Source organism: Rhinopithecus roxellana, chromosome 18 (genome assembly GCF_007565055.1).
Source record: "Rhinopithecus roxellana isolate Shanxi Qingling chromosome 18, ASM756505v1, whole genome shotgun sequence".
Lineage (NCBI taxonomy): Eukaryota > Metazoa > Chordata > Mammalia > Primates > Cercopithecidae > Rhinopithecus > Rhinopithecus roxellana.
The window spans coordinates 23,375,135-23,401,335 of NC_044566.1; the positions used below are offsets into that span (position 1 = coordinate 23,375,135).

At 35.5% G+C, this 26,201-nt stretch overlaps 1 protein-coding gene across 1 annotated transcript in view; it reads left to right on the forward strand.

Annotated features, from left to right (window-relative positions):
* Positions 1-26,201, forward strand: part of GPC5 (glypican 5) — a 1,536,710-nt gene that overhangs the window by 528,773 nt on the left and 981,736 nt on the right. Inside the window, exon 6 of the mRNA XM_030922397.1 lies at positions 15,839-15,959. Coding sequence (XP_030778257.1) covers positions 15,839-15,959 — 121 coding nt within the window. The remainder of the gene's footprint in view (positions 1-15,838; positions 15,960-26,201) is intronic.

Below are 26,201 nucleotides of genomic sequence, written 5' to 3' on the forward strand. Positions count from 1 at the left end.
AGGCCTAAAGATGAACGCCAACTACTATATTGCTGCTCTGGGTATATTTCTTGTTGAAGGCAGTGCTAGATTCAGTGACCTGTTCCGGCCTCTTACAGTATTATGGTGATAAAATAAGAGAGCTGGTTGCTTAAAAAAATTTAGTTAAATATGTTTTTACTCTTAAGCATCAACAAAAATAAGAAATAGAAAACAGAAGAGCTGAATTATTTCTTTTGAGCTATTTATAATAAATTTGGACAACTAAGCTAAGCCTGAGTGTAGCTAGTGTAATGAAATTAGTCATATTTGAATATTGTCACAACCTTACTATCACATTAGCATTAAGTGTGATTAAAATTTATTCTTTGTTTCTGTGTGAGTCTCCACAGAATCAGCTATCGACACCTTCATAATAAACGAGCCTTTCATTGCTTTCAGGAAACTTTGAGATTCAGAGCCAGTGATTGGGCTTCTGCTTTAAAAGAGAACAAATCATTTTTGAAGTGTCTTTCCTGTTGCGTGTGTGAATTTAGAACACAGAAATTGTCCATTGCATTATTTTTGCTAAGAGGTGGAAGTTATTAAAAATATAGGAAATACTAGATATCGTATACTGATAATTTCCAAAGCTAATTATTTTTCTTAAGGCCAACTGAATTAGAATAAAAACATAAATGATAAAAATCAAACCATAATGTAAGAGGTGTACTTGTGAAATATAAACATTGTTTTACAGTAATAAAATGTTTCTCATGGGAAAATAGAATATGACTTTGTTGAAGCTCAAGGGAATATCTGTTTTCATTCAGGTAGTTTCCAGATTTTTGTCTTTACAATGTTCTGTGTAGTGATTTAAATACTGTACCTCCAAAATTTATGTCCACTAGGAACTTCAAAATGCAACTTTTTTGCAAGTAGGGTCTTTGCAGACATAATTAACTCAAGGATTGAGATGAGGTCATCCTGGATGAAGGAGGGCCCTAAATCCAATGTAAATGTCCTTATAAGACACAGGAAAAGATACACACAGAGAAAGTCATGAGAAGATGGAGACAGAAATTGGAGTTATGCAGTCACAAATCAAAGAAGGCCAAGGATTGCCAGGAGTGAGGGAGAATTCCTCCAGAGGGTCTTCAGAGGGACAATGGCCATGCCAACATCTTGATTTCAGAGGTCCAGGCTTCAGAACTGTGAGAGAATATATTTCTGTTCTCTTAACTCACCAAGTTTGTGATAATTAGGTATGATGGCTATAGGCAACTACTACATTCTAATTCAGAAGTTCTTCTTGATTTTATTATATCATGTGTTGGTAGGAAGTACCAGGGTGTTTCATTTGCATGATATGTTAGTAATCTTAGAATTATCGTATCTTGCAAGTAATTTTAAAGTATGTTTTATTGTAGCCAGAAGCTTTTTAAATATGAAATTTAATTCATGCTTGTGTCAATTACATTTGAAAAACACACGAAAAGGCTATATAAGATTCTAGAATCTTTCAGAATTTTATAATGCTTCTAATGAAAAGTTAGTTAAATAAAATTTGTGCCCTAAATCACTTTGTTGTTGGCTTAAAATAGCATTTAATTTATTAGTATTCAGATAATCATTTTCCCTTAAATAGCATATTTACTTTCATATGTTGGTATCAAACAGTGAAGTGAGACAGCAAATCAGTACAAAGTGGTGATTATCTATCATCATAAATCCATGAAGGATAGCCTTGATCTTACTGAGAAGAGTTTAATTTAATTTATTTTTACTTTTTAATTTTTTTATTATAATTTATGTTCTAGGGTACATGTGCACAACATGCAGGTTTGTTACGTATGTATACATGTGCCATGTTGGTGTGCTGCACCCATTAACTCGTCATTTACATTAGGTTTATCTCCTAATGCTATCCCTCCCCCATCCCACTACCCCACAACAGGCCCCGGTGTGTGATGTTCCCCTTCCTGTATCCAAGCGTTTTCATTGTTCACTTCCCACCTATGAGTGAGGACATGTGGTGTTTGGTTTTCCATTCTTGCAATAGTTTGCTGAGAATGATGGTTTCCAGCTGCAACCATGTCCCTACAAAGGACACGAACTCATCCTTTTTTATAGCTGCATAGTATTCCATGGTGTATACGTGCCACATTTTCTTAATCCAGTCTGTCATTGATGGACATCTGGGTTGGTTCCAAGTCTTTGCTATTGTGACTAGTGCCGCAATAAACATACGCATGCATGTGTCTTTATAGCAGCATGATTTATAATCCTTTGGGTATATACCCAGTAATGCGATGGCTGGGTCAAATGGTATTTCTAGTTCTAGTTCCTTCAGGAATCGCCACACTATCTTCCACAATGGTTGAATTAGTTTAGGGTCCCAACAACAGTGTAAAAGTGTTCCTATTTCTCCACATCCTTTCCAGCACCTGTTGTTTCCTGACTTTTTAATGATCGCCATTCTAACTGGTGTGAGATGGTATCTGATTGTGGTTTTGATTTGCATTTATCTGATGGCGAGTGATGATGAGCATTTTTTCATATGTCTGTTGGCTGCATAGATGTCTTCTTTTGAGAAGTGTCTGTTCATATCCTTTGCCCATTTTTTGATGAGGTTGTTTTTTTCTTGTAAATTTGTTTGAGTTCTTTGTAGGTTCTGGATATTAGCCCTTTGTCAGATGAGTAGATTGCAAAAATTTTCTCCCATTCTGTAAGTTGTCTGTTCACTCTGATGGTAGTTTCTTTTGCTGTGCAGAAGCTCTTTAGTTTAATTAGATCCCATTTGTCAATTTTGGCTTTTGTTGCCATTGCTTTTGGTGTTTTAAGCATGAAGTCCTTTCCCATGCCTATGTCCTGAGTGGTATTGCCTAGGTTTTCTTCTAGGGTTTTTATGGTTTTAGGTCTAACATTTAAGTCTCTAATCCATCTTGAATTAATTTTTGTATAACGTGTAAGGAAGGGATCCAATTTCAGCTTTCTACTTATGGCTATCCAGTTTTCCCAGCACCATTTATTAAATATGGAATCCTTTCCCCATTTCTTGTTTTTGTCAGGTTTGTCAAAGATCAGATCGTTGTAGATGTGTGGTATTATTTCTGAGGGTTCTGTTCTGTTCCATTGGTCTGTATCTCTTTTTTGGTACCAGTGCCACGCTGTTTTGGTTACTGTAGACTTGTAGTATAGTTTGAAGTCAGGTAGCGTGATGCCTCCACCTTTTTTTTTTTTTTTTGGCTTAAGATTGTCTTGGCAATGCGGGCTCTTTTTTGGTTCCACATGAATTTTAAAGTAGTTTTTTCCAATTCTGTGAAGAAAGTCATTGGTAGCTTAATGGGGATGGCATTGAATCTATAAATTACCTTGGGCAGTATGGCCATTTTCACAATATTGATTCTTCCTATATATGAACATGGAATGTTCTTCCATTTGTTTGTGTCTTCTTTTATTTCATTGAGCAGTGGTTTGTAGTTCTCCTTGAAGAGGTCCTTCACACACACACTAGAAAACCTAGAAGAAATGGATAAATTCCTCGACACATACACTCTCCAAAGACTAAATCAGGAAGAAGTTGAATCCCCGAATAGGCCAGTAACAGGCTCTGAAATTGAGGCAATAAGTAATAGCCTACCAACCAAAAACAGTCCAGGACCAGATAGATTCACAGCCGAATTCTAGCAGAGGTACAAGGAAGAGCTGGTACCATTCCTTCTGAAACTATTCCAATCCATAGAAAAAGAGGGAATCCTCTCTAACTCATTTTATGAGGCCAGCATCATCCTGACACCAAAGCCTGGCAGAGACACACCAAAAAATAAAAAAAAATAAAAAAATAAAAAAATAAAAAAATAAATAAAAAAGAGAGAGAGAGAGAGAGAATTTTAGACCAATATCCCTGATGAACATCGATGCAAAAATTCTCAATAAAATACAGGCAAACTGAATCCAGCAGCACATCAAAAAGCTTATCCACCATGATCAAGTAGGCTTCACCCCTGGGATGCAATGCTGGTTCTATATACGCAAATCAATAAACGTAATCCAGCATATAAACAGAACCAAAGACAAAAACCACGTGATTATTTCAACAGCTGCAGAAAAGGCCTTTGAAAACATTCAACAGCCCTTCATGCTAAAAACTCTCAATAAATTCGATATTGATGGAACATATCTCAAAATAATAAGAGCTATTTTTGACAAACCCACAGCCAATATCATACCCAATGGGCAAAAACTGAAAGCATTCCCTTTGAAAACTGGCACAAGACAGGGATGCCCTCTTTCACCACTCCTATTCAACATAGTGTTGGAAGTTCTGACCAGGGCAATCAGGCAGGAAAAAGAAATAAAGGGCATTCAATTAGGAAAATAAGAAGTCAAATTGTCCCTGTTTGCAGATGTCATGATTGTATATTTAGAAAACCCCATCGTCTCAGCCCAAAGCTTAAGCTGATTAGCCACTTCAGCGAAGTCTCAGGATACAAAATCAATGTGCAAAAATCACAAGCATTCTTATACACGAATAACAGACAAACAGAGAGCCAAATCATGAGTGAACTCCCATTCACAATTGCTTCAAAGAGAATAAAATACCTAGGAATCCAACTTACAAGACTTTAATTTTAAAATGCATTCCTGGAAAAGGCAAGTTAGTAGAACATTTCAAACTCATATAGCATTATGTGTGATTGACTATAGTTATAATTGATCATTTTATATTTGGACAGTCACTTTGAATCAAATTAGGATAATTACAAATTGAAGATTTATTATCATTTGCTTTGAATTTTTGATTAAAAAATTTAAAACCATAAAAACAGATCTTTGACTATAATAAAGATATTTATTCTTTCTTGGTAAGATTAGGGAGGGGTTTAAGAAAAGCTAAGCAATGTTCTATTTTTTTTACATAGGCAAATGTTCACTTGTGTTACTTTTTAATTAGATAGTTAATTTTTTTGAAAGGACAGCTTCCCAAACATTACTGATTATATATGTGCAGTCATTCGTTTTTCATGTGAAAATATTATCTTTCAAATTCACACAGCTGCTTATTGTATGAAATGCAATGGGACTACTTACCTGCCACCTGACTAAACTGGCATGCGTAGACTCACACCTTGCCAAATGAGGAGTTAGTGTGAAGAGTGATTAATATCCATTCTTTAATGAGTTTCTAAGTCTTTCTGAACATGTTTTTATTCTATTTATTGCAGTGGTATGGTAAAATTTTTGTGTTGGTTCTGTACAAAGCATGATAATATCTTTATTAATGTTAATGACATCCATAAGATATCATAAAATATTATATTCTTAATAGGAAATTTGTTATATATAAATAACAATAAAGATCATAATAAGCTCTCCTTAATTCCATTTATTTTGACTTCATTATTAAGTTTAAAAACATAGATGTCAAATTTAGACATTATTTATGTGTAATTATAAAGCCAAATAAATGTTAGCGATTAACTTAAAAATAGTTTTGTGGCTCAACAACTGAAGTGAGATAGTGGGATCACAAAAGGCTTAATCATTTTGAATTGATTCCACGGATGTCTCCTTTCTCTAAATCCCCTGTAAGCCTCCTATCTTCCAGGAAAGGTTATTCCCATAAACCTGGCACATAAAATCAATCATATAACTCTTTTCCATTCTGAGATTTCAAGGGTTAGGACTTTCAACATAGAGAAAAAGTGCTGTGTACAAGCTGAATGTACATAAGGTAACGCTCAGCAATGGAATCCAGTATTTCCCAAGTATTTGAGGAAACTTACAAAAACCACATCTCTAGTACTTGTTTTCACATTTGCTATCAGAACCAGGAAGAGATGCCTAGAAATAGTTTGAATGGAAAATGTATTGTTGTAGAAGCAGTTCACTTCACTGATGAATAGATACAACGTATTTCCCAGACCTCCTTTTAAGCCAAGATAGCAACATTTTTATGAGAACCAAAGATAAAACTAATATTTAATCTCCTAGAAATTAGGAGATTTATGACTCTGGAAATGGAAAGAATTTTAATATCCAGCCACATAACCAAGTCATACAGGAACATAATAAACAAACCAATCAAACAACAACAAGAATAACAACCACAACAGGGCCCCCATTCTGTCTTTAACCCCGTTAGAAATAGCAATTAGGTGAAACAAGAAAGCTCTCATCAAGTGTTTTCTTCATCTGCTATGATGATTTATTCTCACATTCTGTCCCAGTCCAATTACCAACAAATTCTCATACAGACCCCTTTAACTGATTTGTAATGAATTCTAGGGTCAGATTCCAGATATTGTTTCCCCCTGAAATTGTGTAAGTTCACATCAGAATACTATACTCTTGGTTTGAATCTGAGCCAAATTCTATTGTATTTCTAAATAAAGTGAAATTACTATCAGCCAATAGGGCATGGTATCAGGTTTAAACAGGACAATTTGGTGAAGTCAGGAGAAATGACTTCCTCCTGACATGCTGTATACAGATTTATTACAACGCCTTTTAATATTTTATATGTTCAACAGAGAGGGAACTAAGATCTTGTTAATCATCATTTAGAAACAATTTTGTAGAATGTAAATATATCAGGGCTTGCGTTTTTTCCTTGTTAATGAAAAACAAGTAGTGCTTGGGGAGCAAGTATTCCTATTCAACTGCTGTCACTCATTCCCAGCTCTGCTTAGAAGAAATAAGCACAGATGGTGGGTCTATTACTTCCCCAACAAAAAAATTGCCTATCTATCTTTTTTGTGTTTTATTCCATCCTTCTCCTTGTAATGTGAACAATATTTCAAGTCAAGAAACTTCTGTAGGGATCTTTGAAATGTTTTATCCATTACTTGTACATTAAAAAGGAAAAGAAGGAATTAATGATTTATTAAAATGTCATGAGGGGAACTAAAATAAAGTCTTTGTTACAAAAAAAATTAATTTAGAGACCATGTTTTTTTTTGCATGCAAATTAAAGTCTTCAGGAAAGTAAGGTTTTATATCAGACTTAGATTCTAAAGTACTCATTTAATGACGACAGAACTGCTTAGTACATATTAAACATACCTGTGTGGGTCTTTTTTATTTATACTGTGGCTTAATGAAAGTTTGTCTATTGTAAACATATTTTTTTTTTATTATACTTTAAGTTCTAGGGTACATGTGCATAACGTGCAGGTTTGTTACATATGTATACTTATGCCATGTTGGTGTGCTGCACCCATCAACTCGTCAGCACCCATCAATTCATCATTTATATCATGTATAACTCCCCAATGCAATCCCTCCCTCCTCCCCCCTCCCCCCTCCCCATGATAGGCCCCAGTGCGTGACGTTCCCCTTCCCGAGTCCAAGTGATCTCATTGTTCAGTTCCCACCTATGAGTGAGAACATGCGGTGTTTGGTTTTCTGTTCTTGTGATAGTTTGCTAAGAATGATGGTTTCCAGCTGCATCCATGTCCCTACAAAGGACGCAAACTCATCCTTTTTTATGGCTGCATAGTATTCCATGGCGTATATGTGCCACATTTTCTTAATCCAGTCTGTCACAGATGGACATTTGGGTTGATTCCAAGTCTTTGCTATTGTGAATAGTGCCGCAATAAACATACGTGTGCATGTGTCTTTGTAGTAGAATAATTTATAATCCTTTGGGTATATGCCCAGTAGTGGGATGGCTGGGTCATATGGTACATCTAGTTCTAGATCCTTGAGGAATTGCCATACTGTTTTCCATAATGGTTGAACTAGTTTACAATCCCACCAACAGTGTAAAAGTGTTCCTATTTCTCCACATCCTCTCCAACACCTGTTGTTTCCTGACTTCTTAATGATTGCCATTCTAACTGGTGTGAGATGGTATCTCATTGTGGTTTTGACTTGTATTTCTCTGATGGCGAGTGATGATGAGCATTTTTTCATGTGTCTGTTGGCTGTATGAATATCTTCTTTTGAGAAATGTTTGTTCATATCCTTTCCCCACTTTTTGATGGGGTTGTTTATTTTTTTCTCGTATATTTGTTTGAGTTCTTTGTAGATTCTGGATATTAGCCCTTTGTCAGATGAGTAGGTTGCAAAAATTTTCTCCCATTCTGCAGGTTGCCTGTTCACTCTGATGGTAGTTTCTTTTGCTGTGCAGAAGCTCTTTAGTTTAATTAGATCCCATTTGTCAATTTTTGCTTTTGCTGCCGTTGCTTTTGGTGTTTTAGACATGAAGTCCTTGCCCATGCCTATGTCCTGAATGGTACTACCTAGATTTTCTTCTAGGGTTTTTATGGTATTAGGTCTAACATTTAAGTCTCTAATCCATCTTGAATTAATCTTCGTATAAGGGGTAAGGAAAGGATCCAGTTTCAGCTTTCTACTTATGGCTAGCCAATTTTCCCAGCACCATTTATTAAATAGGGAATCCTTTCCCCATTTCTTGTTTCTCTCAGGTTTGTCAAAGATCAGATGGCTGTAGATGTGCGGTATTATTTCTGAGGACTCTGTTCTGTTCCATTGGTCTATATCTCTGTTTTGGCACCAGTACCATGCTCTTTTGGTTACTGTAGCCTTGTAGTATAGTTTGAAGTCAGGTAGCGTGATGCCTCCAGCTTTGTCCTTTTGACTTAGGATTGTCTTGGCAGTGCGGGCTCTTTTTTGGTTCCATATGAACTTTAAAGCAGTTTTTTCCAATTCTGTGAAGAAACTCATTGGTAGCTTGATGGGGATGGCATTGAATCTATAAATAACCTTGGGGAGTATGGCCATTTTCACGATATTGATTCTTCCTATCCATGAGCATGGTATGTTCTTCCATTTGTTTGTGTCCTCTTTGATTTCACTGAGCAGTGGTTTGTAGTTCTCCTTGAAGAGGTCCTTTACATCCCTTGTAAGCTGGATTCCTAGGTATTTTATTCTCTTTGAAGCAATTGTGAATGGAAGTTCATTCCTGATTTGGCTCTCTGCTTGTCTGTTACTGGTGTATAAGAATGCTTGTGATTTTTGCACATTAATTTTGTATCCTGAGACTTTGCTGAAGTTGCTTATCAGCTTAAGGAGATTTTGGCTGAGACGATGGGGTTTTCTAAATCTCCTCAGCAAATGTAAAAGAACAGAAATTATAACAAACTGTCTCTCAGACCACAATGCAATCAAACTAGAACTCAGGACTAAGAAACTCAATCAAAACCGCTCAACTACATGGAAACTGAACAACCTGCTCCTGAATGACTACTGGGTACATAACGAAATGAAAGCGGAAATAAAGATGTTCTTTGAAACCAATGAGAACAAAGATACAACATACCAGAATCTCTGGGACACATTTAAAGCAGTGTGTAGAGGGAAATTTATAGCACTAAATGCCCACAAGAGAAAGCAGGAAAGATCTAAAATTGACACTCTAACATCACAATTAAAAGAACTAGAGAGGCAAGAGCAAACACATTCAAAAGCTAGCAGAAGGCAAGAAATAACTAAGATCAGAGCAGAACTGAAGGAGATAGAGACACAAAAAACCCTCCAAAAAATCAATGAATCCAGGAGTTGGTTTTTTGAAAAGATCAACAAAATTGACAGACCGCTAGCAAGGCTAATAAAGAAGAAAAGAGAGAGGAATCAAATAGATGCAATAAAAAATGATAAAGGGGATATCACCACTGACCCCACAGAAATACAAACTACCATCAGAGAATACTATAAACGCCTCTACGCAAATCAACTAGAAAATCTAGAAGAAATGGATAATTTCCTGGACACTTACACTCTCCCAAGGCTAAACCAGGAAGAAGTTGAATCCCTGAATAGACCAATAGCAGGCTCTGAAATTGAGGCAACAATTAATAGCCTACCCACCAAAAAAAGTCCAGGACCAGATGGATTCACAGCTGAATTCTACCAGAGGTACAAGGAGGAGCTGGTACCATTCCTTCTGAAACTATTCCAATCAATAGAAAAAGAGGGAATCCTCCCTAACTCATTTTATGAGGCCAACATCATCCTGATACCAAAGCCTGGCAGAGACACAACAAAAAAAGAGAATTTTAGACCAATATCCCTGATGATTATCGATGCAAAAATTCTCAATAAAATACTGGCAAACTGGATTCAGCAGCACATCAAAAAGCTTATCCACCATGATCAAGTGGGCTTCATCCCTGGGATGCAAGGCTGGTTCAACATTCGCAAATCAATAAACATAATCCAGCATATAAACAGAACCAAAGACAAGAACCACATGATTGTCTCAATAGATGCAGAAAAGGCTTTTGACAAAATTCAACAGCCCTTCATGCTAAAAACGCTCAATAAATTCGGTATTGATGGAACGTACCTCAAAATAATAAGAGCTATTTATGACAAACCCACAGCTAATATCATAGTGAATGGGCAAAAACTGGAAAAATTCCCTTTGAAAACTGGCACAAGACAGGGATGCCCTCTCTCACCACTCCTATTCAACATAGTGTTGGAAGTTCTGGCTAGGGCAATCAGGCAAGAGAAAGAAATCAAGGGTATCCAGTTAGGAAAAGAAGAAGTCAAATTGTCCCTGTTTGCAGATGACATGATTGTATATTTAGAAAACCCCATCGTCTCAGCCCAAAATCTCCTTAAGCTGATAAGCAACTTCAGCAAAGTCTCAGGATACAAAATTAATGTGTAAACATATTAAGAAAAAGAGCATAAAGGCTTTTTAACATAATCTTATAAGGCTGAAAATACATACAAACAGTAAACTACCCATATCTTAACTGTGCATCTCAATACTGTTTTTTAAACAAACTTAGCAATTCTGTGTATCCAGTACTAAAATCAGGAAACTTGATATTACTTTTTCTAGACACTATGTCATTGGGCAGCTCTTATGGTGATTTGGAACACAACTGATTAGTTTTAAAATTTTTAGTCAATTAGATCATAGAATATGTTCTGTACCTTGCTTCTTTCATTCAATATTTAGTTTATAAGATTTATCATTCTTTTTGCATATGGTTATAATTCATTAGTTCTCATTGCTATATACTATATCATTATGTAAATATAATGTCCAATTTATGGTTATTTTGAATGGTGCTTCTCTGAGAATTCATGCATCTGTCTTTTGGTAAATGTTGCTGGGTATATGCCCAAGGTCATAAAATATGGTTAGATTTAGCATACATGGGAAATGGTGGTTTCTGTCAGTTTACATTTCCATCCACATTGGGAGAGAGTTCCAGTTGCTCCACATCTTTGCCAACACTTGGTATCATTTCTGTTTTTTATTTGAACTGTTCTGATGTGTATGTATCACTATTTCAGTTGTGGTTATTTTGAACATTACAAAACTGGAAGAGAATAACTGATTTTATTAAATCATATTTCATTTGAAGCAATGTGTGTCTACTTTGCAGTATTTTTCCTTATCTATATGACTCAAAAAAAGAGTGATCCGGAAATATTCAATAATATAACAATTTGGAATGAGATTTTCCATCAGCTATAATTCTAATAAATTTTATCTAAATATTATTTTAATGTATTAATAACTGTGATAATTAAGAACAAAAACAGAAGGTAAGCAATTCTTTAGATTAACATTAAACAACATTCCTGCCTTTTTAAATAAACTTTTCTGGTCTGTAAGTAAATGACATAAATCAATTAATAGCTTAATTGAAATTAAGAGACGAGTCTCAGTTTTCATTGCCTATATTATATCTGTGTTTCTGGAGAAACAGAAAAACCATATGGCAAACCTACAGTCCGCTAGTTTCTTCTCACCCTGCCAGCAACTGTTATATTACTGTTTAACTGGTTATATGAAACCATTTGTTGAGGAGGGTTGTTTTGTTTTGCTTAGTTTTACTTTCTTTTTTTTTTAAGGCAGCTCTGTTGCCCAGGCTTGGAGTCTATGAGTTTTATACTCATGGTCACATGGTCAGTGTGGTGTGATCACAGCTCACTGCAGCATTAATCTCCTGGGTTCACGTGATCCCCCTTCCTCCACTTCCTGAATAGCTGGGACTACAGGCGCGTGCTTGTTGAGGAGGGTTTTGAAGAAAATCATGCATCCCGTCTTAATTATAAACAGTGAAACCTTAGAAAATGTAATTAAAGAAAAAATAACACTTTGCACCACGCTAATTATATCTTTACTTTTTATTAGTTGGTTTCAGGATTGATACTTATTAGTGGTTGTATTTTGGAGTGGATGTTCCTTACAGCACACTTTATATACATGGTGTGGCCTTACTTGAGTAACTTAAGTTACTTAATCTATCCAGATCCCAGATTCTCAGCCTGTAGAATGGGAGTAATTATAATACAAATATTATATGGTGGTTTAGTCCAGGTCCTCCAAGAGGCAGATGTTGAAAAGTGGTTAAACACAAGAGGATTTTATTAAGGGAAATTCCTATGAGAGAAAATGGAGAGGAAGCTGAGTAAGCCTGGAAGAGCTCTCAGCTGTGAGGAAAGTCTGAACTAGAGTGAAGGAAAGAGGAAAGGAAGGTTGGGTGGAAGCAATGGAGCATGAAGTACAGTCTAAGGAAGGGTAAGAAAAGTCTTTAGGGAATCCTGAGGCAAGTCTGGTCCTCAGAAAAACCCTGTGTCTCCTAATGAGGGATCTGCATTAGCAATCCTGCTGCCCTCAGTCATTGAGTCATTAGAGTGAAGCAGCAAGTGGCCTTAGTCAATCAGGCTTCCCGTACTTTGAGGTCTATGAGTTTCTTATTCATGGTCACCAAAAGATGTTTATCATGAATTGACAAACTCTAGATAGAGTAAAGCAATGCCTAAATCGTAGTTATGCACTTATCTATTTATTTATTCATATTATTCATTATCATTATGAATATTCAACACATTAATAAAAGAGCCACATGTGCAATCTACTTGGAATATTGGGAGTGTAAAGAATAACACAGCAGTGCTACAGATAATTTAAGAGATGGTTACTCTCTCTCTCTCTTTATATATATATATATGTATATATATACATATTTATACTCATATATATGAGTATAAAATTTTATTTTTCTAAAATAAAGATTAATGGGTTTCCTTCTACTATTTGTTATTGATGTATACTGTCAAATCCCTAACAGATACTGGAATACTTAACTCTAAGCTCCCTCCATGCCTACAAAAAGAAGTGAGTACAAGGTTATATTTTAAATCAAAAGCTTTATTAATATTATTATTTTTATCATGTCCAATGGATATTATCATTATTAAAAAGTTTAATCACTTATTATTACTTGAAGGACCTAGTTAGGAAATGTTCAATCCAATTCTTAAAACTGGTCATTGGAAGTACATTGTCTCGGAAAGAACTGGATATTTCTTGAAACCCTTTTCATACAGCCACAGTCTCAAACATAGAACCTTCTTTTATTTTCTTCAAAGATTTTTCCGTTTCTGTAGAAAATTCGGAGGGTGTTTATGGATACTGAAATACTCTGCTCAAATATAGAGAAGGAAAGTTACATTAAAATTAGAATATTTTTGCTGAAAAGTATTATGATATTTAATGTAAGCAAACAAATTACTCAGATGATAGTGTTTGTTTTAATTTTTAAATGTCTCTTTAATTTCAATAGTTTTTGGAGCACACGTGGTTTTGGTAACATGGATGACTTGTATAATGGTGATGTCTGAGGTTTTATTGCACCTGTCACCCGAGTAGTGTACATTGTACCAAACATGTAGTTTTTTATCCATCGCCCCCCTCGCCAACTTCCCCATTCTGAGTCTCCAGAATCCATTATCTCACTAAATGGAGAACCTTAAACATTCAGCGTGGAATCTTTGGGGTGTGGCCCTCTATCCATTGCTTTCCACCGTTTGTATTCTCTGTTTTGTGAATAGAGGTCCGTTCTCCCTGTCTGCTTTGTTCACGTACCTTTTCCATTTTCCTTGCTGGGATGACATCCTTTGCCCCGAAGTTCTCATTAACCATACCACAGCTGTCCTCTTCTTACCTCAGTACATCTAAGGCTACCTAAAGTTACAACTTCTCTCTTAGTTTTTCCCTAGTCTGAGTCCAAATGGACTTCTCCATATCCAGAATGTCTACTACCTGTCATATCTTTCCTCACACTTGGCATGTGCAGTTCCTTCCAACTACTTTCATAATGTTGTATTTTAATGGTTGAGTTCTGTTTATATTATGCTATTCTGCCAGGCAAATAAGGGTATTTATATTGCTGAAATCTATGGTATTTTTTAAATGTAATAAAGTGTAATGAATAAACATACAAATGAATGAGTTAATTACTATATTCCTGGTTAAGTAATGAGCATTATGAGGACAAAAATTGAGTCTTACACCTTCTTATAATTCTAATCACTTAGTACAGGAGTTGGAATATAACATGCGCTTAAGACATCTTTGTGACTAATGAATTTAAATATATTTGTTAATTCTAAGTTGACATTATATGATTGTAATTTGGGGAAGGTAGTGAAATTTCAAATGGCTTTCACCACTTGTGAAATGACCCTTTTACACATCACATGATGTACCAGATCTTTGTTTTGGTGAACCTAGGTGAAAGCGGATTGTTTCCTCTACTTAGAAAATATTTTGCAGATTTCAGTTCCTTATATATTTGACTATTTAAATTTTTACAGTTATGGTTTATGATATTGACTTGTACAGTTATATAATTTATATATATTTTGTATATATCACATATATATATGCCACATGTGTTATCTGCTTGGAATATTGGGAGAGTAAAGAATAACATACCAGTGCCACAGAGGATTTAAGAGATGCTCTCTCTCTCTCTCTCTCTCTATGTGTGTGTGTGTGTGTGTGTGTGTGTGTGTATATAATATATAAAATTTTATTTTTTGAAAATGAAGAATATTATTACACATTAACAACATAGGTATAATTGTTTTCCTTATACTGTTTGTTATTGATGTATATTGCCAAATCCCTAATGGATACTGGAATTCTTAACTCTAAGTCCCTCTATTCCTAAAAAAAGAAATGGGTTCAAGGTTATTTTAAAAATCAAAAGGTTTATTAATAACATTATTTTTATCATGTCCAACTGATATTATCATTATTAAAAAGTTTCATCACTTATTACTTGGAAGAGCTAATTAGGAAATATATATATAATATATATCAGGCTAGTATATATACACATATATGTATACATACATATAATATATACATACATATATACATATATTACATATATGTGTATATATTATATATGTATGCATATGTACTATATATGTGTATATATTCTACTATATATTGTATATATTATATATAATTATGCATATATAGTATATATGTACTACAGTATATATACATATAATATACATATATAATATCTACATATATACATGTTATATGTGTATATATCTATATATAATATGTAAAATATAATGTAAGTATATATTATGTATTATATATGGATGTATACTACTATATATTATATATATTAGGCTACTATATATAGTAGTGTGTATATATATAATATATAGTAGCCTAATACTTAAAAATTAAGATAGGGACTGCATAACATAAGCTGACTTAGACAATATGGGTGCAGACATGTGTATAATTCAGCAAGACCTGATAACAAAGTGAGATATATATTAACTCTTTGTAGCATATTGTTAAGTAGTATTAGAAAACAAGTGTAATTTTTGCTTGGGTCCATTGAGTGAATAACATTATTTTTAGAATAATCCAATGGCATGATAAGCATTTTAGCATTTTACCTGGAAAAACATTACAGCTGTGCCAGTTTCTGTGCCAAGAGAAAAATACATTGGTGTATTCTCTAAAGGAGGAAATTCTGACCTGAAATATATTCAGACAGCTGTGGCAGATAATACTCTGATCAGGTATTAAGTCATATATCTTTCACATTTCTCTCGCCAGTTATACTCAACATGTGGTTGGAAATGGAATCAAAGCCCAGTCTGGAAATCCCGAAGTCAAAGTCAAAGGAACTGATCCTGTGATAAATCAGATAATTGATAAACTGAAGCACGTTATTCAGGTAAGTCCTGATCCTATATTTATTAGTAAACTCAGTAATAAATAATAAGTGATTACTTTCTATTATATTTGGTAAATATGTTAATCCTATCAGATAATCCTACCTAAAATATTGTAACACATTATTTGTATCAGAACATTTGGAAATATTTAATGATTTTTGTATGCAGTCAATATGCAGTGGTATTTTAATGCTGGACAATCTGTATCTGTGAAAAGCAAGCCTCAGCCTCAGCATTTCAATAGTGAGAATCTCAGCATATGCTTTGTCTTCAGTGAATAAGTTTGAACATGGGAATCACTGTGACCATTAAAGAAAACACATATAAGACCATAGAAGATGCCAGAGTTATCTTTCAGGTAATTCTCTGAATGTTGCTATGAAGGCTTTGTAGCATTTCGATACAAGTTAGGTCATAGATGAATAACATGTATTTGTAATATTTGTTTCCTATAACACCTTTTACATGTTATCTTATAATCTAGCAAATGGTTGTTTATGAAATACTTCTGTTTTATCTTCAATAATACTTTTCATCAAGTGAGTGTGTATTACTGTTTTTAATACATGGCAAATGAAGCATGAACATATTTATCAAAATAATATTTCACTGAAATAGTCTATTAATTAGAACCAAACATTATGTTGCATGTTGTGACTATTACCCTCCATTCTGCATCTATTGATGTTTGGGATAAGAAAGGCTATTTTTTGTTTTAGTTATTAGCCATTTTCAAAAATTTATATTGGAATATACTTTCATTGTTCCTAAGCAAAACTTTGTATGGGTAGTTGATATTTATTTCTAGTATCATGGGTCAGAAACAATACCTGAATAGTACAGAGTTTTTATTGCATACAACATATTCAAGAGTCAGTAGTAGATTTCTCATAATTGTTCTGCAAAGACAAAGCTTAAGTTTTTGCAGACCAGTTCTTAGACTCCCATTTTCACAAGAGTTCCTATATCTCAAGGAAAGGATACATAAGAAGGACATGGGGGTTGGCATCCCATACCATAGATTTCTCCCTTCTGCGAGGCAACAATGCTTATTCTACCATTGATACTTATAGAAAACAGAGCTCTCGCCCTGGCTGTCAAAACAAAAAATAAATTCTATTGGAAAAGTCTAAGAGAAAAGTGGTATCATGACTACTGATGAGTTTAACCTCCCAGCCTCTGCTGAGCTGGTCCAGTTGGTACCTCACAGTATCAGTCCACTATAGTATAATATGTACATCTAGATTATTTGAAAATTTGAATGTATAATTGATGATAAAACCAAAAGAGCTTTAATAGTAATCAGCTCCTCTCATTGAGGAGTGAGTACAATCTCACTGTGAGAACATGGTGATATCTTAGTGGTTTCTTAAGTGGGGTAAGCATTTCACAGAGGGTGCAGGAAGGAAAAACAGACCTTAAGTGCACATTTATTCAGTCTCATTCTTTTATATTTCTTCGGTTGTAGTAAGGTATATAATATATGTAATATATTAGTGCAATAGTACATACGTATAATTTACAAATACATAAATATACATATTAACCGGGTACTTATTCAGTTTTTTAAATAAGATATGTACAGGATGAAAGCAGAATGGAAACCCTATTACAGATAATAAGGATGGTTCTGTTCCATAAGAAGTGCACGTTATAAGAAAACATATTCACAGAGGAACACATAGATACCCAAGATAGAAAGGATAATCAAAACCCTTAGGAGGAGGGTTCACATATTTATTGCCCATTCAGCAAAACACTGCCCCGCTCCTCCACCATTTCTGGTTTTGTAGATTTCAAAGTCATAGCCTTTTCAAGGTGGCAGAGGGAAGTCATCCTACCTTTCTTTTTTAGCTTCTGTGTGAACTTGAGTCCGATTCTTTAATCTTTATAGGAATGTGCAGATCTCCAATTATTCATGCTTAAGTTTCATTCTGTGGTTGCAAGAGAATATCAAATACAATGCTACCTTTGAGGTCTATCCTTTTAAGGTCTGCTAGAATTATATGATTGAAATTTAGATTTTTATAGAGGATAGCAGAAAGTTCTGTCTTGCACAGGTGTCACTGAAACATTCACCTTTAATGCCTAAGAATATGCTCTTTCATAAACTTCTCTCCTGGAGTTGAAGAGAAATGTTTTACTTTGCCAAACTTTTGACTACTGATAATGTACGTATGCCCTGGCAGAGATGGCTATTGTACTGTCAATATCAAGGGATGGCTAACAGCACCTCCACAATGTCAGCTATGAAAGGATTCAGAAAATAGCCTTCTGTGAGAATTTATTAATTTAGGAGTAGGGCCATGGAAGATGTCAACATATGAATAGGTTTCAGATCCTAATATGTAGATTTATATGATCACTTCTTAGTGTTTATATAAAATTTACTGTATTTTTTTATCATAAGAGATATTAAATTTACTTTCCACCTTTGTGCTATGAAAAATGCCATCTATCACCATAGGGACATATGTGTATTAAAGAATATGGAAGTAAGCCGGCCATAATAGCAAAAATTGCCTGCATACACTCACCCAAAAATACTTTTCTCAGCCTGCTATTGATCTGAACCTTATTTCTACCCTGAATTGTCTGCAATTAGAGTCACTAAGGAAATAGATAAAGATTTTTACTTGGAAAATGTCACTTTTTAATGTTTTAATAATTAATTCATTCAAAATACTCAACAAATACTCATTGAGTTTCTAGTATGGTCCTGGTTTTGTACAGGCACTGAGGTAAAAGTGGTGAATAAAGCAGACACAACCATGCTCTCAGGGGCTTTCCATTGTAAGAAAAAAGTAAATAAACAGTAAATAAAACCAGTATTGTGACTGACACATGTTATAAACAAAACCAAACAGGATGAGGTAGGGAAAGATGTTTTAAGAAGAATGTGCTGGTGAAGGCCACTCAGAGGGAGATGTTTGGGTTGATACTGAACAAGGGGAAGAAAGGAGTCATAGGAAAACCTGTGAGAACTATGTCTGGGGCAGAAGGAAAAGTAGGTGCAAAGGCCCTGTGGCAGGAATATGTTTAGTTTGTTCAGAGACCAGAAGGCCATGCAGCTAAAACAGAGTGAGTTAAAGGGAGGAGGTAAACATACATCATGTTCTGGGGAGTCTAGTAGGCTCTGGTAAAGAGTTTATATTTTCTCCTAAGTGGACTAAGAAGTCATTTAAAAACTGTAAGCAGAAGCTAGCGGGGTGCAGTGGCTCATGCATGTAATCTCAGCACTTTGGGAGGCTGAGGAGGGTGGATTACCTGATGTCAGGAGTTTGAGACCAGCCTGGCCAACATGGTGAAACCCTATCTCTACTAAAAATACAAAATGTAGCCGGGCATGGTGGCGGGCACCTGTAATCCCAGCTACTCAGGAGACTGAGGCAGGGGAGTCCCTTGAACCCAGGGGTCGGAGCTTTCAGTGAGCTCCACTGCACTCTAGCTGGGGTGACAGAGCAAGACTCTGTCGCAAAATAAATAAATAAATAAAAAATCACAAATTTAATAAATAAATAAAAACTGCAAGCAGAAGCTGATACAATTTAATTTATGTTTTATGAAGACTTCACTATGAATAATTGACCCTGCATGCAAGAATGAAAAAAGAAAGTAGCACACACAGAAGAGCACGTAATTGGAACTGGAACAACAAGAGTGGATAAGCTGGTTTAGACATATATTGGAAGTGGGGTTATTGTGATTTGTTAATGGATTGGAAGCCTGGGAGGTAGAAGAAAGTTGATAGCAAGGTTTGGTGGGATGATAGTGTCACTACGTGATAAACAGAATTCTGAGAGAAGAGTAGGCCTGATGGAGAGTCCCTGGAATTGATTAAAAATCAGTGGTTTTGTTAAATGTGAGGTGCTTATTAGATACCCAACAGAAATGTGCAGAACTCAGGGAGGTGTGTGTTTGTAAGCACAGCATGTGGATAGTACTTAAGCCCTGAGATTGTATAAGGTTGTTACCTTTCCTTTAGAGTATAAATTCACACCAAAACTGTTAGTGGAGACTATGAGACAATGGAATCATACAAAAAAATTGTCTTGCAAAAACCTATGAATGGATAAAACATTTTATTAAATGTATTTGGCACCTTTTATATCCTTAGACAGTTGATCTAGGACGGAGAAGATACTTAATAACAATAATTTTTTTTCTTACTGTAAGAATAATGACTCAGGAGGCAGAGGCTGCAGTGAACTGAGATCAGGTCACTGCATTCTAGCTCCAGGAGAGAGAGACTCTGTCTCACAACAACAGCAACAACAACAAAAATAATAATGAATGCTCATCAGAAGGAATTGAATTTTATTATTCTAGGAAATCTGATGGAAAAAGTGAAAAATAAATATTGATACCATTTATAAAACAATGAAAACGACTTACAAGAGAAAGCATCTAGGCTTTTTTCTATACTTAATTATACATATAAATACATCAGTACTTCACTTTAAAAAATAAGATCATAGGGTACATTTGATTTTGTGATATGAACTGCTCACCTGATCACACAAAACAAGTACTTTTCCATGGCATTAAATATTCTGCTATCTGGTTGTTAGTGCTGGCATATTATCCTATCATATGGAAAGATTACAGTTTTACCTCACCCAGTCACCTAAAGTTGTATATTTAGGTTGTGACCAGTTTTTTGTATAACAAATACTAATAGGAATATCAGTAGACATAAAATGTTTTTGGCATCTTTTTTTCTTGTAATACATTCTACAAATTGAAACTAACAATATGTTCCTTAATAATTTTATTTTGATACATATTGCCACATTTTTCTCAGGGGAAGTTATAGCTAACAGAAAGTGTCAACTTTCTCTGCATGGTAAGGGTGTGGGTGGAAGTTTGGCAGTGACCCTGAGACACGTCGGTATAAAACATCATTGGGCTCTCTAGAGACCAAGGTAGCAGTCCTGTACAAATGTTAGCCTGAGCTGGGTGTCACCTGGGAGTACTCCAAGGACGTCCAAAATAAATATTTTAGTTAGAAGACAATTTATAAGAAAAATTTTGGCTGGGTGTGGTGGCTCACGCCTGTAATCCCAGCATTTTGAGAGGCTGAGGCAGGCAGATCACGAGGTCAGGAGTTCGAGACCAGCCTGGCCAATCTGGTGAAACCCCATCCCTACTAAAAATACAAAAATTAGCAGGGAATTGTGGCATGCACATGTAGTCCCAGATACTAGGAAGGCTGAGGCAAAAGAATTGCTTGAACCCGGGAGGTAGAGTTTGCAGTGAGCCGGAATCATGCTGCTGCACTCCAGCCTGGATGACAGAGTGAGACTCTGTAGAAAGAAAGAAAGAGGGAAAGAGAAAGAGAGAAAGAGAGAGAGAGAGAGAGAGAGAGAGAGAGAGAGAGAGAGAGAGGGAGAGAGAGAGAGGGAGAGGGAGGAAGGGGAAGGGAGGGGAGGGGGGGAGGGAAGAACGTTTATTTCATCATTTGGGATAAGCCCTATATTTACATCCTGCACACATCCCCTCTTCTCCACCCACCACCCCCGCCCCGCCCCCCACAAAAGCTGGGATCTGATGTAAATAGAGACCTTTGGATTACAGCTTGGTCCTTAAGGAATATCTCAGAAACTTCAATGTTCCTTCACTCCCTCTGCAAGTCCTTCTGTATTGAGAATGGGAACCTTGGCAACAGAGGGGAGTCATGCACCTCCCTTTTCCATCTGTGACTCTGACGTCTTTCTCCAGGTCAGTCATTGTGCAAATTCTCAGAGTTGCTTTCTGGCACTTTCCTGCATTCCAAAGCCTGTTTCTGAAATGGGCAATATTTGTCCCTTTGAAAATCATCCATGATAAATGTGGTATAGCCAATGGCCAGTGAAGATTTTCCTAAAGGGAGAGAACACTTATTCCTAAATGTTAACGTTAACTTTTTCAGATGTTTGAGTCAGACTCAATTGCATTTTAATATTATAGATTGAAAACAACACTTGGTTCATCTTAGTATATCTGATTGAGGAAATGTGAGAGCCTTTTTAATTTATACTTGCTCACCTAGCAAACTTACTTTGAAACTTCTTGGTCATATTATGTTTGTTTACAGGAAAGTTGTCAGCAAAAAAGTCACAGTTATGCAGCAATTTATCTTTAAACACTAAATGACATCTATCATTTTTCAAAGAAAATAATGTCAGCAGTTAAAATCCTAACTGCTGAGCACTGTTAGTTGAGAATTATAATGCCCCATGGCTTAGAAATTAATTTACCTACTTTCAATATGGAACATAAAAAGTAATATCACAGCAATTTTCTGGATTTATTTTATTGCAAAACCAATAAATGTTACAGTGTTGTTAAAAGTAGTAGATTTAAGAAACATTTTATTTCCTTAAACCTAACAATTCAAATAACATAAGAGTATTATGTTTCTATTAAATATTCATTTTTATAGAGACCAAAACTTCTTTACAAAAGTCTTCATGTGTAATATAAATTTGATTTTTAGATGTGAGGAAAGCAATAATCATAACCATTGCCTAAATCCACAAAATAAGTAGATATTCTGTAATATGTATCACAGTAATAACAATGGAGTGGATTCAGGCAGAGATGAGAGACACTCTGATTTTAGTAGAAAAAGACTGCTAAGTTACCCTTAGTCTTTTCTTCACTGTGTTCTTAGGATACGAATATAATAAATATAACTTTAGAACTGTGATCCGCTGAGAAAAGGTTCTAATTTAAATCTCAAGAGATGGTTACACAGGTAGTATTTACACACAGACACACACACAATCACAGGAGTTTTAAAAAATGTTAGTATCTCTGAATTTTTGAATTCCGAAAGCTGTCCAAGCTTTTATCATTAAATCCCTTGCTACAAAACAAATTTTAGAAATATCCTTTCCTGTTGTTAATAGCCTGTGGTAGTCATACAGAATGAGTTAATCGTAACTGATTCGTCAATTTCTAATTGCAAATTCTTTGACCACAGCATGTCAGCTGATTCTGTGAGCTTATTTCACTTCTATAGACTCATTCCCTTGGTCAGGGAATTGTCACAACACTCTGACTCCTTTCCCCGCAACTCCATTACATGACATTGTCACATCTCCAGGCTTATGATACTAACATTCCAGAGAGACGAACGGTTCTTCATTGCTATTTTGAATTAGCAATGCAGTAGTGATCAAAACAGATTTAGTTAGTTATGTTTTGATTCAGAAGAAAGTGTTGGATGTGCACTCAATAACTTTCAGTGGTCATCTAATTTAGCAATTAGTTTGTCTGAGTAAATTCAATGGAAGGCTGCTTTCTGGAATGGGTGGTGTAATGCACTGACTTCACTATTAGACATTTCATTTAAAAAAATCAATTGTCCGCATAAAACAACCATTTCAATCAGTGTACAATCAACTGGAAAGGAAAGTTTGAGAACTTTTTTTTTTTTTTTGAAAGTAATGGGATTCAGATTGGCCATTGGTAATTTATGTTTGATTAAAGCGTATGTAATTGTTTTATGTTGGATAAAAATTTGACTTTTCATTTATGTGGATGCTGCTAATTTTACATGCTATCATTTTCATTAAGACTTGAGCTGTTTATCTGCCAGGTTTTCTATTCATAAAATGTTGAAAGAATATTAAAATGTAAAACTTTTTTATTTTTTAATTAGGTGACTAGGACAAATTCTGGTAATTTATGGACTGAAACTTTTATATATTTCTGCTTAAAATATTTTGAAATATGGTTTATTTCACAAAAGAGGTTCCAAATTATGACCAGCTCTCAATGAATTCATATTTCTTTTTAAAAACTGAAGTCACTGAAATTTAAATTGTGAAGAATTATAAAATCTAAAAGGTAAAAATTCAGCATTTTAATTTAAACAATTAGAATAAGTGAGGAAAATAATACTTTTGACAATTACTAGACATAAGTGTTCATCCAACAATTTCAAAGAATTAAAAAACAAACAAAATGACTTTCCTTCAGTCTCAATAAAACATGCTTGCTACAATATAGCAATGTGCTAAAGAACATGACTTCTGAGTTAGCACAAGGCCTGTGGCTAAATTCCAGCTTTTATAGGCACTAACTGTATATCCATAGTTACTTTACTTAATATCTTAAGCCTCAATGTAATTTGAATGTATAATAAAAATGACAGGTAATAAGTACTGTAGAGATGCAGAGAAAGTAGAACTCTCAAACATTGCTAGTGGGAATGTAAAATTGTACAACTACTATGGAAAAAAATTGACAGTTTCTCAAAATGTTAACCATTATGACCCAGCAATTCCATATCTAGGTATATACTCAAGAGAAAGAAACCTTATATGTGATTGTTTATAGCAGTGTTGTTCATAATATCCAAAAAAGGAAACAACTCAAATGTTCCTCAATTGATGACTATATAAATAAAATGAGATATGCCCATGCAACGTAATGCTATTCACCAATAAAGAAGATCAAAACAATGGCATATGCTACAATGTGGACAAACCTGAAACATGTTGTACTAGCTGAAAAAAGCCACTCCTAAAATATAACATATTATATGACTGCATTTATTGATATACTGCAATATTGATAAATATATTGTATTAGGTTTGTTCTCAGGCTGCTGTGAAGAAATACTTGAGACTGGGTAATTTATAAAGAAAAGAGGTTTAATTGACTCACAGTTCTGCATTGCTGGGGAGTCCTCAGGAACCTTACAATCATGACAGGAGCCACCTATTCACAGAGCTGCAGGAGAGAGAATGAGTGCAAGCAGAGGAAATGCCAGACACTTACAAAACCATCAAATCTGTGAGAGTCACTCACTACCATGAAAATAGCATCTGGAACCACCTCCGTGATTCAATTACTTCCACCTGGTCCCATCCTTGACATGTGGGGATTATGGGGTTTATAATTCAAGATGAGATTTTGGGTGGAGACACAGCCAAACCCTATCATTCTGCCCCTGGCTTCTTCCAAATCTGAAGGCCTCACATTTCAAGACACAATCATGCCTTTCCAATAGTCCCCCAAAATTTTAATTAATACCAGCATTAACCCAAATGTCCAAGTCTAAAGTCTCATTTGAGACAAGGCAAGTCCCTTCCACCTATGAGCCTGTAAAATCAAAAGTGGGTAGTTACTTCGTAGACACAGTGGGGGTACAGGCATTGGGTGAATACACCCATTCCAAATGGGAGAAATTCACCAAAACTAAGAAGCTACAGGTCCCATGTGAGTCTGAAATCCAACAGGTCAGTTAGTAAACCTTAAAGTTCCCAATGATCTCCTTTGACACTATGTCTCACATCCAGGTCACACTGATGCAAGAGGTGGGCTCCCATGGCCTTGGACAAGTCCACCCCTGTGGCTTTGCAAGGTGCAGTCCCCCCACCCCTCCCCAGATGCTTTCATGGGCTGCCATTGAGTTCCTGTACCTTTTTCAGGTGTAGGGTCCAAGCTGTTGGTGGATCTACCATTCTGGAGGCTGGAGGACAATGACTTTCTTCTCACAGCTCCACTAGTCAGTGCCCCAGAGGAGATTCTGTAGGGGGGCTCCAACCCCACATTTCCCTTCTGCACTTTTCTGCTCTGCTTCCTCTTGAATGCTTTGCCACTTAGAAATTTCTTCTGCCAGAGACCCTAATCATCTCTCTCAAGTTCAAAGTTCCACAGATCTCTAGGGCAGGGGCAAAATGCTGCCAGTTTCTTTGCTAAAGCATAGAAAGAATCACCTTTACTCCAGTTCCCAACAAGTTCCTCATCTCCATATGAGACCACCTCGGGTTGGACTTCATTGTCCATGTCACTATCAGTATTTTGATCAAAACCATTCAACAAGTCTCTAGGAAGTACCAAACTTTCCCACATCATCTATCTTCTTCTGAGCCCTCCAAACTGTTCCAACCTCTGACTGTTACCCAGTTCCAAAGTCACTTCCACATTTTCAGGTATATCTTTACAGCAGCACCTCATTACCTTGGTACTAATTTTACTGTATTAGTCTGTTCTCATGCTGCTATGAAGAAATTCCTGAGACTGGGTAATTTATAAAGAAAAGAAGTTTAATGGACTCACAGTTTTGCATTGCTGGGGAGGCCTCAGGAAACTTGCAATTATGACAGAAGGCACCTCTTCACAGGATGGCAGGAGAGAGAATGAGTGTAAACAGGGGAAATGTCAGACACTTATAAAGCCATCAGACCCATGAGACTCACTCACTATCACAAGAACAGCATAAGGGAAACCACCCCTATTATTCA